Source organism: Raphanus sativus, unplaced genomic scaffold (assembly GCF_000801105.2).
Source record: "Raphanus sativus cultivar WK10039 unplaced genomic scaffold, ASM80110v3 Scaffold0041, whole genome shotgun sequence".
NCBI classification, from domain to species: Eukaryota; Viridiplantae; Streptophyta; class Magnoliopsida; order Brassicales; family Brassicaceae; genus Raphanus; species Raphanus sativus.
Window position 1 is genome coordinate 74047 of NW_026615365.1, and position 15959 is coordinate 90005.

The 15959-nt window shown below is 31.0% G+C and overlaps 2 protein-coding genes and 1 long non-coding RNA gene across 4 annotated transcripts; all 3 read left to right on the plus strand.

Moving 5' to 3' along the window:
• The first annotated feature begins 2592 nt into the window (after positions 1-2592).
• Positions 2593-7505, plus strand: LOC130500810 (uncharacterized). The gene is made up of 16 exons (XM_056995764.1): positions 2593-2690; positions 2914-2992; positions 3161-3276; positions 3356-3406; positions 3541-3660; positions 3783-3902; positions 4018-4093; positions 4751-4822; positions 5058-5228; positions 5647-5793; positions 5877-5983; positions 6075-6165; positions 6365-6506; positions 6681-6849; positions 6947-7063; positions 7148-7505. Exons 1-16 carry the CDS (start codon positions 2593-2595, stop codon positions 7503-7505), a joined length of 2034 nt encoding a protein of 677 aa, XP_056851744.1.
• Positions 7506-7857: 352 nt separating this feature from the next.
• LOC108820873 (uncharacterized) lies at positions 7858-13279 on the plus strand. Its single transcript, XM_056995763.1, has 16 exons — positions 7858-7867; positions 8311-8470; positions 8871-8931; positions 9147-9262; positions 9365-9415; positions 9526-9645; positions 9845-9964; positions 10050-10197; positions 10496-10666; positions 10861-11007; positions 11091-11197; positions 11272-11362; positions 11791-11932; positions 12313-12481; positions 12572-12688; positions 12762-13279. Exons 1-16 carry the CDS (start codon positions 7858-7860, stop codon positions 13132-13134), a joined length of 2103 nt encoding a protein of 700 aa, XP_056851743.1. The 3' UTR covers positions 13135-13279.
• A 280-nt stretch (positions 13280-13559) lies between these two features.
• Positions 13560-15033, plus strand: LOC108821283 (uncharacterized). Of its 2 annotated transcripts, XR_008939343.1 has the most exons (5): positions 13560-13822; positions 13924-13982; positions 14057-14164; positions 14236-14700; positions 14779-15033. It is a non-coding gene; the product is annotated as an uncharacterized LOC108821283 (long non-coding RNA). The 2 variants fall into 2 exon arrangements; XR_008939342.1 differs by having other exon boundaries at positions 14057-14700.
• The last annotated feature ends 926 nt before the right edge of the window (positions 15034-15959 follow it).

Sequence of the window (15959 nt, forward strand, 5' to 3'; positions counted from 1 at the left end):
GATGGAGTAGAAGTTACGGTGGAGAATAAAGATGGCTCGGGTCGGATTCGGTTTTAATTATCTCAATACCAAAATTTAAACTCATTTGAATATTTGATCAATTTTGATTTGAATTCAGTGCTATTTTTAGGATCGGATTCGGCTTGATTCTTCAGATTCATATACTTTGTCCAGCCCTAAATTGTGACTATTTCAGACACGTAATATAGCTTATATATATAACAATTTTAACTATAATGTATATATTTTGATAAAAGAAATAAATTATTTAAATAGATACTAATTTAAAATTAATTTTATAAATTATAAACTAAACTATGTTTTCATGTTTTATTTATGCGATATAGATTTTGGATTAAAATATTTTTTAGTAATAAACAACTTAAGAAAATTGGATTTGAAAATTAAACATGTATTGTATATGTGTAACAAAAATTCAGCGGCACTGAAAATAATTACAAACAATCAACAATCCGTAAAACATAAACAAAATAACAATATCCAACAAACATTATATATTCTATATAATTTATATTTTAAAAATAGTGAGACAAAAATGCAAAATAATAATTACAAAACATTATATATGTATTCTCTTAGATTATATGTATATTATGTTATTATTATTTGTAAAAATTTATTTAATTTTTTAGTCCTCATTTTTTTATGCTTCCATATATATAAACATTTTTAGCTAATGTTCATTTTTTTAGTTTACATAATATTTACTATTTTACTTTTAAATATATTATTCATAACATTTTTGATTTTACGGGTAAAATTTTATTTAAACATAAATTCATTGGTGATTCATCATGTAGAAATACAAATTTAATTTATTTTTGATTAGAAATATGATTGTTTAATATTAATATAAATATATAAAATATTGACATAAGTATATAATTGATGTTTTAACCTAAAATATGATTGTTAGATATTATATATATATATATATATATATATATATATATTATTAACATAAGTATATAATTTATTTTTACCATATTTTTATTGATGGCTTATCTTTAATCTTAGTTTCAGTAAATGTAATAATCTGTATTTAGATCAATATTTCCAATAAGAATTAGGGAAGTAGCTATTGTTAATAGATAATATCTATTTATTAATTAAATATAAAATAAATTTAATAATAATATTATCCGTAAATATTGTTAATATTTATTTATTAAATATCCTAAATATGATAAGTATACATATTAAAAATATATTTTGTAAAAGAAATAGTATATATTGGTAAATTAGATTAATTAATGTTTAATGTTTATTAATTATCTTAAATATCATGACATATATATACATATATTAAAGTAAAATTTTAAATGATAATACTAATTAAGTTAATGACTTATCATAAAATAATGGAAAAGATGATAATATTAATTTAAATGACACGTAAACAAATTCATTTCTCAAATAATATTATAATAAATTGTTTTTAGTAAAAATATGGATTAACTTTGTTTCGTAACTTACCATTTATTTTCAAAATTAAAAAGAAACAAATCAGACGATTCCATGTTACCAATTAGAATAAATAGACTTCTACTTTTGATCTGAGTTATAAAGGATAGGGATCTCCTTTGTTTTTTTTTTTAATTATTAATTAGAGATTGTAATCTATCTTATTACATTGGTAAATCAAATAGGAAAATATAAATATCGTACCAGAGATATAACTTCTTCAGTGAAGAGGCCTGATCTTCTTCTCCGAGGAATCAAAGCTGCAAAGGAACTCGACAAAACGAAAATTGTGATTTTTTCTAAGTTAAGTACGTGTTTACGATTTAGTTATGTTAATGTGTAAAGTTCTTTAAAAGAATGTTAAATGTGTAAATACTAAATAGTTTTAGACCATAGAGTCTCATTTTGGGATATAAAGCATACTAGATTTTGACCCGCGCTTTTGAAGCGCGGGATATTTTACGATGAAAAATTTCACTAATAATTTAACAAATATTTTGGTTATTTTTTAAGAGTGTGTATTTAAATATTTTTCATTTAAATCAGTATTTTTAAATTCAACCCGATTGTGATTATTACTGTTAATCCGGAGATCTGACAATTCAATTTTATGTTTTTAAAAATTTTCATATTAAAAAATCACTAAAACCCGAGACTAACCGATTGAACTGATGGATGACCGATATGTAATCTAATTGGATTTAAATTGTAATAGTTTCATAATTTGTAATCTTATAATCAAAATTTTAAAGTTCACTATTTTGCAATTTATGAAATTATGACGTTTCTACAAAATTTTAAAGAGAAAATGATAGATATAAAATAAGTAAGATTAATTATTGTATTATTTGGAAACATTGATAGTAGTATAAAAAATATATTGTTTGGAAACATTGATAGTAATATAAAGAAATAAGTATATTGTTTGGAAACATGGATATTAGTATAAAGAAAGGAACATTAGTGACTTAATGTATGTTTAACTATAAAGTATAAAGGTGTATTTAATTTAAAAACTTACAAAATAAATGTTAGGTCCAACAGAATGTTTCTGTTTTAATAAGATAGATTGTTTTTCACCTTCTACTTTCTTTGACGGAGAAGGAGATGAGAAACGGAGTTCCGTTAAAGAAGATGGCTCGGTTCATGACTCAAGTTTTTGTTCTGATATCTTTTCTTCAAGGTGTTTACTCCCAAACGTCAGGGTATGTTGTCGTAACCTCTATGCTATCACTAAGTCGGGTCTTTTAACATTTAGACCAAAATAAAATAAAAATTCACTAAGTCGGGTTCTTACGAAATTATATCTATTAGATTATTGACTGAGATACTCTAGTGACTTTTTTTAATTTGAAGGGACAGATGATAATTGTATTTTTTTAAATTGAAATTCTATGTTTTTTAAATTATTTATTTTTCATGTTACAGAAACAAATCGAATATCGGTAAACCGGGACAAAACCTCGCATCTCCCCCGGTTACGCTTAAGAAAATTGGCCTTAACCAAGTACGGTCGAAGTTCTTATTTCATCTTCTCATATTCGGTTGAAATTTGCTATTATAATATTTTATTCCTTTTTATGAAATGTTTATTCTTTTAATATATTTAGAATACTTCGGTCCAAAAAAGAATGTTATACATGAGATTTGTTGCTTACTTTGTTGTTTTATTAAGGTTGTCATTGATAATGGTATCATCCAAGTCACCTTCTCGAATCCATCAGGCTTAATAACCGGAATCAAATATAATGGTATTAACAATGTGTTGAACGGCAAAATCAAGAACCGCGGGTACGATATAAATTTATATAGCTTTTGAGAAAAGTATTACTAATATGTTTCGTATGATATTTATTTATTTATTTTATAGGTATTGGGATGTAGTATGGTATGAACCCGAAAAAGAATCGCAAACAGATTTGTGAGTATTTAAATCTCTCTTCGCATATTTTCGTTCATATAATCCAATCCAAATAATCATCTATTTTACATATATATAATTTATTTCCTTTGTGAACAAAAATATTTTTTTCCTGATAATATTATGTTTAACAGTTTAAAAGGAGAAAAATTTGATATTATAAATCAAACAACTGAGCATGTCGAAATTTCATTTTCAAGAACATGGACTATCACTCGACGTGGATCGATAGCCCCATTAAACGTTGATAAAAGGTACACCAATTTGCAACAGAAAAAAATAGTCACAAGATTTTGTTTCGGTTAAGTTAAATATAGATTACTCATTTAAATTAATTTAGTTGAAAATATATATTATTCGAATTCTTTAAAAAAAGGTATATTATTCGGAGTGGTGTATCCGGAGTACATATGTATGCTGTGTTAGAGAGGTTAGAAGGTTGGCCGGAAGTGGAGATGGACCAAACCAGAATCGTCTTTAAGCTTGACACAACAAGGTAACAATTATGTATTATTAAAATTTTAATTAATGCTTGATTTCAAAAACATTGTGGCTAATATTTTTTTTGGCTGATAATTTTCTTTTCCCTTCTTACAAAACATCTTTTTCAGATTCGATTTTATGGCAATATCAGATAATCGGCAGAAAACTATGCCTTCTAATGCAGATCGAGATATCAACGATGGCGTTGCCGCCTGGGTTGCACGGAAGCTTCATCGAATGTCCGCTTCCCGCTTCGGAATCGGAATCGGAATCGGAATCTCGCGGAAGCTTACGGAATCTCGCTTCCAAAACGCTTCTAAAATATTCTCTTAAATAACACGTTGGAAGCTTACGATTCCATTTTGGAATCACGTTTCCGTTTCTTAAAATGACCACAATGTCATAAATCAATAAAAAATATAAAATCATAGTTTTAATTTATATAAAATCAAAATTTTAATAGTAAAAAATGAGTGAATAGAAATATACAAATATTAAAACTAATACTATAAATTTTCTTTATGAATTGAAGTTTTTAGTAAAAGGTATATCTTATATTTAAATATATTGTGTAAATTATTTATGAAGTATAAAAATAATTAATATAATAATTTGTTTTAAACTTAATTTATGACATGAAATGTTTCAATAAATGAATAAATGCTTTATTTAAAATCTAAATTATATAACTTTTAGTCCTAAATTTTATAGGATTATCTTATATTTTAATATATATATATACTTATATATAGATATACGCTTCCAACACGTACCCGCTTCCTAATTTTTTGAAAAATCTCGCTTCTGCGTTTCCATACGCTTCCGCTTCCACGTACCCGCTTCCGTTTCCATGTAACGTAGGTTGCCGCCAGATTGGCTTACAAAGAAGCGGTTCGGTTGAAGAATCCACAAAATCATATGCTTAAAGGACAGGTATCTGAATTCGATGCATAATTTTTTTTAGTTTTTTTTTCGATGCATAAATTAATATAGTTTAGTTCCTATAAAATTAAACTTCGACTCCACTATGACTACACAATATATATGAACAATGAACCTTAAATGTTTTACACACAAAAAAAACAATGAACCTTAAATATTTAAACCAGTCTATGGTAAATATTTTTATAGCAACAAGATAAATGATTGGTTGTGACTTGTGACGCAGGTTGACGATAAGTATATGTACTCGATGGAAGACAAGGACAACAAAGTACATGGTTGGATCTCTTCTGAACAACGTGTGGGCTTCTGGATGATTACTCCCAGTGATGAGTTCCGTACATGTGGGCCCATCAAACAAGATCTCACTTCTCATGTTGGACCCACCGTACTTTCTGTGAGTCCATATTTTCAGTACACAATTTATGTTACAAAAAGGGTTGTGTTATTATAAATTAAAATTAACAAAAATAAGAAAATTTGTTTTCCTTTTCATAAATTTTATGACGTTTTCACTTTGTTTTTTATATAGGATGTAAAAAAACATATAATTTTCATAACCTTTTAGTTTTGTTGATTTTAAATAAACTTTTATAAGGAAATTAAAAACGAATAATTTTGATTTCAATGAATATAAAATTTTAAGAAGACTTGAACGATTAAATAAAAATATAATGCCGATTCAGAGAACTTGAAATCTCCCGTTTGATTTGGAACGTAGAAATTACATAAACTAAAAGCTGCAGTGAACTTGAAGTATATTTCATTTTGCTTTCTTAATTATTCGGATGTAATTAACAATATTGTGTTTTTAGATGTTTACAAGTATACATTACGTGGGAAAAGAAATTAATACAGCTTATGCAAGCGATGAGCCGTGGAAGAAAATATTTGGTCCTGTCTTTGTCTATCTCAACTCTGGCTCCTCTAGTGATCTCCTTTGGACCGATGCTAAACGACAGGTTTCGATGTCGTGTGCTTTCAATTTGTTTGAATTATCGTGATTATTGTTATTTACATTTGCAATGTTAAATCTTTTGTTTAGATGGCTGAGGAGGTTCAAAGCTGGCCTTATGACTTCGTGAAGTCAGTAGACTACCCTCTTTGCCAACAAAGAGGAACAGTCAAGGGTCAACTATTTGTCATGGACAGGTAAACAAATATATATTCTTCAGAATACTCAATTAAATCCAAATGTGTGAAACACTGAATTTTGTAGTTAAGAAAATACTGAATTTTGTAGTTACAAAAGCAAGTCGAAGTTAAACGGGGAATTTGCTTTTGTGGGTTTAGCATTACCTGGTCAAGCTGGTTCATGGCAAACCGAAAACAAGGTAATATGTGTATATATTATTTTGTTTTGATAACCATTGGCATGCCGGCTATATGCTACACTCAGTACATGCAATGAAAACAAATATATTTGTTTTATGCTATATAACGGTTTAATATCTGGACTTGGCAACATGACGATACAGCCAAGACTGATTAATAACGGCTTTTAATAGTTTTGAATTTTAACTATGGACAAAGGGATATCAATTTTGGACACGAGCAGACAAAATGGGGAGGTTCGCTATAGCGAATGTGAGACCAGGAAGTTATAGCCTCTACGCATGGGTCGTCGGATTTATCGGAGACTATAAATACGAGTGTGACATTATCATCACACCAGGTATATTTCATTTATTTGCATACAAAAATGTAACATGTGTGGTAAGTAAACTACTTTAGATCGGACAAGCGAAGCATTGATGTCCGTTAGTTCGTACATTATTAGCTAATACCAAAATATGTGGTACACAACATGGGCAAGTTATTTGTTTCATTTGTGTGTTTGTTTGTGTAGGCAAAAAGATAAACGTAGGACCCATCGTGTACGAGCCGCCAAGAAATGGTCCGACGCTGTGGGAAATCGGGGTACCGGATCGGACCGCAGCAGAATTCAATATCCCAGATCCGGATCCAACCCTTTTCACCAAACTTTATCTTAATAACGCAAATCCTTCTCAAGACAGGTGCGTATATTAATTAAGCACCCGGTTGGATATGATTTACAGTGTACTATGATCATATATACTAAATGGTGTTTTATCTATATATATAACAATACAGATTTAGACAATATGGTCTATGGAATCGTTACAGTGTTTTGTATCCTCGAAAAGATCTTGTTTTTACTACTGGAGTAAGTGACTATAAAAAAGATTGGTTCTATGCACATGTCAACAGGTAAATACTGTATATATATTTGAAGTTCTATATATTTAATATTCACTTAAATCTTTTGATTTTTAAATATTTTTTAAAATACAGATATTCTGGAAAAGAAAAATATCAAGCAACGACATGGAAAATTGTGTTTAATTTAAAAACAGTGATTAAAACAGGAAATTACACACTTCGAATAGCTCTGGCTTCAGCCACAAAAGCGGATTTGTTTGTTCGGGTTAATAAAGCCAATTCCCATCCTATTTTCAAGACCGGGTTAATAGGTCAGGACAACGCGATCGCTAGGCATGGAATTCATGGTCTGTACAGATTATACAGTATCGATGTTCAAAGAAAGTTGCTTAGGGTTGGCGATAATACAGTTTTTCTTACTCAAAATCGGAATACTAGTTTTTTTACAGGTGTTATGTATGATTATCTTCGTTTGGAAGGTCCATATTAAGTATAAAAAAATTTAATAACAATTGAGTGAGTTAATATAGCTTCAAATTTCATGGATATTAATTATACTCCCCTTCTGCTTCATATTAAATATTGTTGTATAGAAAATTTCTGGTTGCAAAACAAATATCATTCTACTATTTTAATGCAGAATTTATTAATTTTATTTTCCAGTTTATTTTTTCATTTGTTGAAATATGAATAAATGTATTAGTAATGATATTTTTATATATAAAATATGTAAAATTAAATATTTTTTTAATTTGTGTGCATAATTCTAAAGTAACAATTATTATAAAACAGAGGTAATAATATATTTTATGGCTACATAAAAAATAGTTACCTTTAAACTTATGGCTAACTGTAGTTAAGATAGGCAGATTCAACTTTTGCTATTTATGGATATCATGGATCGAAAATAAAGGATAAAATTTTTGAACAATATTCAGAAATTCAAAACTCAAAAACATTTGTGGTTGCGCGTAGGTGTTCATCAAATAACCACAAATTTTTCACGTACTTACAGTAAATTTCGCAGTTGTAACCAGTTTTTCTTGATAATAAGTACCCCTCCAACTTGGATCAGAGTTATAAAACATAGTGAGTAAAAACAACAAAAAAAGTGGTAAATCAAAAACAAAAAAAAAATTGTATAAGTGATACAAATTTCTTCAGTGGAGAAGGCTCATCATAAGAATAAAGCTGAAAAGGAACTCAATAAATAGACAAATAGGGAAATCATACAAGAAAATGTACGTATTTATGAATCATTTCTAGTTATCTTAATTAGTGTGTAAATATTTTAGACCATAGAGTATCATTTTGGGATAAGAAAGCATATTGTCTGATCTTGTGTTTTCTTTGTTGGCTGAGGTTCAGTGAATTAGTCAAGGAGATGGATCGGGTCATAACTCAGGGTTTTGTTCTGATATTCCTTCTTCAAGGTGTTCATTCCCGAACGTTGCGGTACGTTCTAGTAACTTGTATGTTTTTCACTTAGTCGGGTTCTACGAACTTATGTCTATTAGTTGCCCAAAAAAGAAGATTATCGATTGGCATACGCTAGTGACTTTACCAAAAAAAAAATATTGAAGGGAAAGATACATAATAATTGTGTTTTTTTGGTCGATTTTTTTGTGTTTGTGGAATTATATTTTGTTCTATGTCTCAATCTATTTTTATTTCGTGTTTATCCTCCTTTTATATATAAAAACCCGTGTTTATCCTCAAATTCAGATGTTTGAAGTAATTAAATTATCTCCCCTGTCGTATATACACATAAGTCATTCAAGCGAGCATTTTGAGCATGTTTAATTGGATTTCTCAAATTTTCTTTATTTTTAATTGTTTATTTTTCCAATTACAGAAGCGAATCAAATACTGCAGAATCGGGACAAAAGGTTACGGTTAACACAGCTGGCGAACAAGTATGATCGAAGTTTATATTCTATCTTCTTTTTTCTTTTGGGTCAAAATATTCTATCTTCTAAGTTCTAATACCTGGTTTAAATATACTACTATAATGTTTTATTCCTTTTTGGTAAAAGAATTTATTATTTTGATATATCATAATAGTATAATACGTCGGTCCAAAATAATTGTTATTCATGAGATTTGTTGCTTACTCTGTTGTTTTTTTAAGGTGGTTGTTGATAATGGTATCATCCAACTCACCTTCTCGAATCCAGCCGGCTTAGTAACTGCAATCAAGTATAAGGGCTTTGACAATGTGTTGAACGAAAGAACTAAGAATCGTGTGTACGATAAGTTTCTTTTCTTTTGGTAAAATGTTATATAGCTTTCAGAAAAGTAGTAAAATGTTTCGTTTGATAAATTATTATTGTTATTATATATACACAGGTATTGGGATATAGTATGGTATGAACCAGGACAAGTATCGCAAACAGATTTGTGAGTGTTAAAAACTCTTTTCTTATATTTTTGTTCATATATCATCAGAAAAAAGTTCCCTTTTTGGAAAACATGTGTATTTATTTCCTATTAATATTTTGTTTTAACAGTTTAATAGGAGAAAAGTTCAAGATAATAAGCCAAACAAGTGAGCAAGTCGAAATTTCATTTTCAAAAACATGGGATACCTCTAAACGCGGCTCGACAATTCCACTAAACGTAGATAAAAGGTACATCAATTTTCAAAGAAAAAATGTCACTGTTTTTTTTTCTGATAAAGTTAGATATAGATTCCTTTTTTTCTAACAACCGACTCATTAATAGAAGAACTTACATAATAGGAACACTGTAAAGCAAATCTCTTTTAGCAAGAGCATCAGCTGCGTGCTCTAGCTATAGATTGATTTCAAAATAATTTCCTTTGAACAGATATATTATTCGACGCGGTGTAAGTGGAGTGTATATGTACGGTGTGGTAGAGAGGTTAAAAAGTTGGCCGACGGTAACAATGGACCAAACCAGAATAGTCTACAAGCTTAACGCTACAAAGTAAGTATTATATATGTTTTATTAAAAATCTAATCATTGTGGTTGATAAATTTGTTTTCCTCTCTTACGAATTTTTTTTTTTCAGGTTCGATTATATGGCTGTAGACGATCATCGACAGAATCTAATGCCTTTAGAGGCAGATCGAAATCTTACCGATGGTAGTGCAGCTCCATTGGAATACAAAGAAGCGGTTCGGATGGTAAAACCAAAAAATAAATTATTTAAAGGGCAGGTATATAAAAATCGATCCACAAAATTTGTATAGTTTAATTCATATTAAATCAAGTTTCGACTCCACAATTAATACAAAACTGTATATAAATCTTGAAATATTTTTGAACGCCAACTATATATAATACCGCTAATACTAAACTACATTGAAATCATTTTCATTTGTGTAAAATTGTAAATATACATAGCCATACAAGGAACCATAAATATGCTTTGAAAAATTAATTAAGTCGTTGATACCAAAAAAACAATTAAACAAATCAAATTAAACATTGGATAAGTGATTTGTTGTGACGCAGGTTGACGATAAGTATCTTTACTCGATGGAAAGCAAGGACAACAGACTACATGGTTGGCTCGCTTCAGAACAACGTGTCGGCTTCTGGATTATTACTGCCAGCAACGAGTTCCGTACTTGTGGGCCCGTCAAACAAGAACTCACTTCTCATACTGGACCCACCTTACTTTCTGTAAGTCCATCCTTTCTCAGTTAAGACACAATTTATGTTTATATAAGGTAGTTATTATGAACTATTTCTTTTATAAAAACCCTAATTTAATAAAACAAAAATGATTTAAATAACGTTGATTCATATATATATATATATATATATCATTGTATTCTCTTAATTATTCGTATTTAACTAAGAATATTTGGTTTTAGATGTTTACAAGTACACACTATGCTGGAAAAGAAATCAACACAACTTACGCAAGCGGTGAGCCGTGGAAGAAGATGTTTGGTCCTGTCTTTGTTTATCTCAACTCTGCCCCCTCTCCCGATCTCATGTGGACCGATGCTAAACGACAGGTCTTGTTATCGTGTGAATTCAATTAGTTTGAATCATCAGGGTTATTCCTATTTACATTTACAATGTTAAACCAATTGTTTAGTTGGCTGCCGAGGTTAAAAGCTGGCCTTATGAGTTCGTGAAGTCAGAAGATTACCCTCTTCGCCAACAAAGAGGAACAGTCCAGGGTCAACTATCTGTCAAGGACAGGTAAACAAATATTATCTTACATATCTTCTGGATATTCATTTAAATCCAAATGTGTGAAATTCTGATTTTTGTAGTTTCAAAAGCAAGTCGAAGTTAAACGAAGAAATTGCTTTTGTGGGTTTAGCATTACCTGGTGAAGTTGGTTCATGGCAAGCCGAAACCAAGGTATTACATTTTTATTTTTAGTTTAAGTATTGGCATGCCGACTATATGCTATAGGCAGTACTCTTAAGTTTTGATATGAAAATTTTCGATGACTAAAGATATTTAATAATTTCTTGCTATATAACTCGTTATACAACGATTTAATACATGGATTATTAGAGTATTGTTATCGGTAGAACTCTTCCAAGAATCTCTCAATTAATTAGATATAAAGTTTTTAAATAAAGAAAATTGATACCAATCACATCATGACAAATACGCATGAAGATCTCTAATAATAGTCTCTTTCAAAAGACAAGACGGTTTCTGCTCTCTCCTTTTTTTTCTTCTATTTTTCATTTTTTTAATGCAGACCTTTGGTGTAATACCACCATTGTGGATGTTTTCACAGCGCGTTTAATAGTTTAAAATATTAATTTTGGACAAAGGGATATCAATTTTGGACACAAGCAGACAAAACGGGGACGTTCACCATAGCGAATGTGAGACCTGGCACTTATAACCTCTTCGCATGGGTTGCCGGACATATTGGCGACTATAAATACGAGCGTGAAATTACAATTACACCAGGTATATTTAATTTTATTTGCGTACAAATGTGACCTTTTTTTATTTTTTTTAACAAAAACCTTTTATTTGAAAATAAGGGTTACAATTTGGTATGACCGAAGTCATAGAATTTAAGAAATGATACATAGTGAAATGATCATTACATGATTCATAAACAATCTTTGCACTTGCATTGATTGACTTTTAGAAAGATGGATAGTGCTAGTATCTTCCTCAGTTACCTCTTCCTCAGTGATGTTGATTGCATTTGTTACTCCTTGGCTTTAGCTGTTGGTTTTACCGGTCTTTCCAGCAGGATTCTTCTTTCATGTGACTCATGTGTGTAAGTATAGGTCCCTATAGATCCAACTAGAGATAATTCATTTGTTCATTACGTGTAGGTAAGGAAATAAACGTAGGACCCTTAGTGTATGAGCCGCCAAGAAGTGGTCCAACGTTGTGGGAGATCGGTGTACCGGATCGGAGCGCCGCAGAATTCAATATCCCGGATCCGGACCCAGCCCTTATAACCAAACTATATGCTAATCACCCAAATGCTCCTGAAGACAGGTAATATAAATTAAGCACCCGGTCAGAAATGATTCGCAGCATAGTTTTCAAATATATACTAAATGGTGTTTTATCTATGTAATGTTACAGATTTAGACAATATGGTCTATGGGATCGTTACAGTGCAGTGTATCCTAAAGAAGATGTTACTTTTACTGTTGGAGTGAGTGACTATAAAAAAGATTGGTTCTTTGCACATCTCAACAGGTAATATATATTTCCTTTAAAATGTTTTATTTTCACTTAATATATTGATTCGATAATATTTTCTGTTAAACAGAAAAACTGGAGGAAAGAAACTTCAAGCAACGACATGGAAAATTGTTTTTAACTTAAAAGAAGTGTCCCAAAATGGAAATTATACTCTTCGAATGGCTTTGGCTGCAGCCAACACTGCCGATATATTAGTTGAGGTTAACAAACCACCTAGCACCAAACCTATGTTCAGGACTGGGATGGTAGGTCGGGATAACGCGATCGCTAGACATGGAATTCACGGGTTATACAGATTGTTCAATATAGGCGTTCAGACGAATTTGCTCAAGGTTGGTGACAATACGATTTATCTCACTCAAAACCGGGTCACTAGTATTTTTGCAGGTGTTATGTATGATTATCTTCGATTGGAAGGTCCTTCAGGAGCCAAACAATAATCTCTTAAATATAGATAAGTGAGTGATATGAGAGTTTATTTTTTTTATTTTTTTAAATAAGAAGATTTGTTATTAATAATCAATAATTTTTGTAACCAGTGAAATAAATATTTTGACTATTACATGCTTCCAAAGTTAACGAAAATGTTATTCTTCATTTTGTTTTCATCAAGTTATTATATACAATGTTTCTTAACAACAAATAAAATGACAGCATATACATATGTAACTCTTTAGTAATCTATATTATAGTAGGACACTTTACTTTTGTCCAAAAAAAAAGAAAAATAGGACACTTCACTCTCTTCTTAGAGTTCCACATCAGCAATATATGGGTCTCACAAGAAAAAATGATGTTTGCGTTTCAGATGTCGAGTGATTATTTTGTTACGTTCGTTGTAATATATGTCATTTGTATAAACTCATGGCCCAATAAGATAAAAACCAGATATTTAGAACCAAAGTCTCTTCCGTTTATTATCATCCTCTTCAATGGTTGATTTAGGGTTTGACTTGCTTCAGTCTCTTCTGAGAAATATAACGCCGTCACAGATTTTAACAACTTCTCTAAGATGTATGCCTCTGATGCTCCAGTTTCTCAAACCGCCGTTAGCCACACAACGTTTGACGCCCGCCTCCTTAGCTTCTGGGATTTATGAGAATCACTATCCTCTTCCTAGATGAAAAGGTAGCGACCACTTTTTTCTATCGCCACTGATCTATTGCGTTTGTCCTATAATCAATTTTGTAACTCTTGCCTGATATGTTTTTTTATATTTCCAACTCCAGAACTGTGATCGTCTACTAATCTTTGTGGGACGAGGCTGCCTCAAAGACTTCACCACCAAGTAAGTATTCATACTGTTGTATTCAACGACCTAAATGTTTGATTATCTTATGAAAACATACGTTCTCCATGCAGTTTGGGAGGTACATGAGGTTTTCCCATGTGTTGATATGGAAGGGATTAAGAAAAAGGAAATTGTGTCAATTGGAGATCTAAATATGTTTCTCTAACTCCAACGAGTAGGTATAAGCCAACCTTTAATAATATATATTTTTATTATAACTTAAAATAGCAAATTTATTTTCTTTGTTTAGACATAGGAGCTGATTTCCTCTGTAAAGTTCGGATTGTTTGCGTCTTCTAACAAAATGGATGATCTTTTTGTCTCATACACCGGATCCAAGAGGAAGTTGGTGTCCCGACGTTTCAAGAGGTTATGATAGGTTACTCCGATTCAGGGAAAGACGCTGGGAGTCACTCAGCTGCTTGGGAGCTATACAAAGCTCAAGAAGAGCTTGTGAAGGTCGCTAAGCAATATGGAGTGAAGCCAACTATGTTTCATGGCCGTGGTGGCATAGTTAGAAGAGGAGGTGGTCCCACTCATCATGCTATATTGTCTCAGCCACCGGACACAGTTAATGGCTCACTCCTGAGTGACAGTTGATCGTGAAGTCATTGAGCAGTCATTGTATGACAAACTTCTTGTCTCGAAAGATTTATGGGCCTTTGGAGAGAAACTCAGAACCAACTTTGAAGAAACCAAGAGCCTCGTGCTCCAGGTAAACAAAAGCAAAAACAGAGTCCTCTGTTTCTTATTCCTTTTACTTTGCAGTGCCATTAAAATCTTTTTGTTGCAGACTCTTGGACACAAAGATCTTCTTGAAGGGTATTGCCGCAGGATTGCAAAACACCGGTTAAATGAGTGGGTCTCTGAGAGAAAGCAGACTTGAGTCTCTTTTCTGTCTTCCCTTTTATAGAATAATCTCTTTTTTTTTGAATCGAAAATAACAACTACGTTTAGATTACAGTAATATTTTATGTATCCACACCGTTGAGAAAAAGTTTTATTCTTGTCGTTGTATTAAACTAAATACTGCTCTGTTTCTGAGACAGTGATCATCTTAAATATACTGTAATCTAAACGTAGTTGTTATTTCGATTCAAAAAAGAAGAGATTATTCTATAAAAGGGAAGACAGAAAAGAGACTCAAGTCTGCTTTCTCTCAGAGACCCACTCATTTAACCGGTGTTTGCAATCCTGCGGCAATACCCTTCAGAAGATAAATTATGTTATCGGTTAGAACTCTTCCAAGAATCTCTCAATTAATTAGATATAAAGTTTTTAAATAAAGAAAATTGATACCAATCACATCATGACAAATACGCATTGAAGATCTCTAATAATAGTCTCTTTCAAAAGACAAGACGGTTTCTGCTCTCTCCTTTTTTTTTTCTTCTATTTTTCATTTTTTTAATGCAGACCTTTGGTGTAATACCACCATTGTGGATGTTTTCACAGCGCGTTTAATAGTTTAAAATATTAATTTTGGACAAAGGGATATCAATTTTGGACACAAGCAGACAAAACGGGGACGTTCACCATAGCGAATGTGAGACCTGGCACTTATAACCTCTTCGCATGGGTTGCCGGACATATTGGCGACTATAAATACGAGCGTGAAATTACAATTACACCAGGTATATTTAATTTTATTTGCGTACAAATGTGACCTTTTTTTATTTTTTTTAACAAAAACCTTTTATTTGAAAATAAGGGTTACAATTTGGTATGACCGAAGTCATAGAATTTAAGAAATGATACATTAGTGAAAATGATCATTACATGATTCATAACAATCTTTGCACTTGCATTGATTGACTTTTAGAAAGATGGATAGTGCTAGTATCTTCCTCAGTTACCTCTTCCTCAGTGATGTTGATTGCATTTGTTACTCCTTGGCTTTAGCTGTTGGTTTTACCGGTCTTTCCAGCAGGATTCTTCTTTCATGTGACTCATGTGTGTAAGTATAGGTCCCTA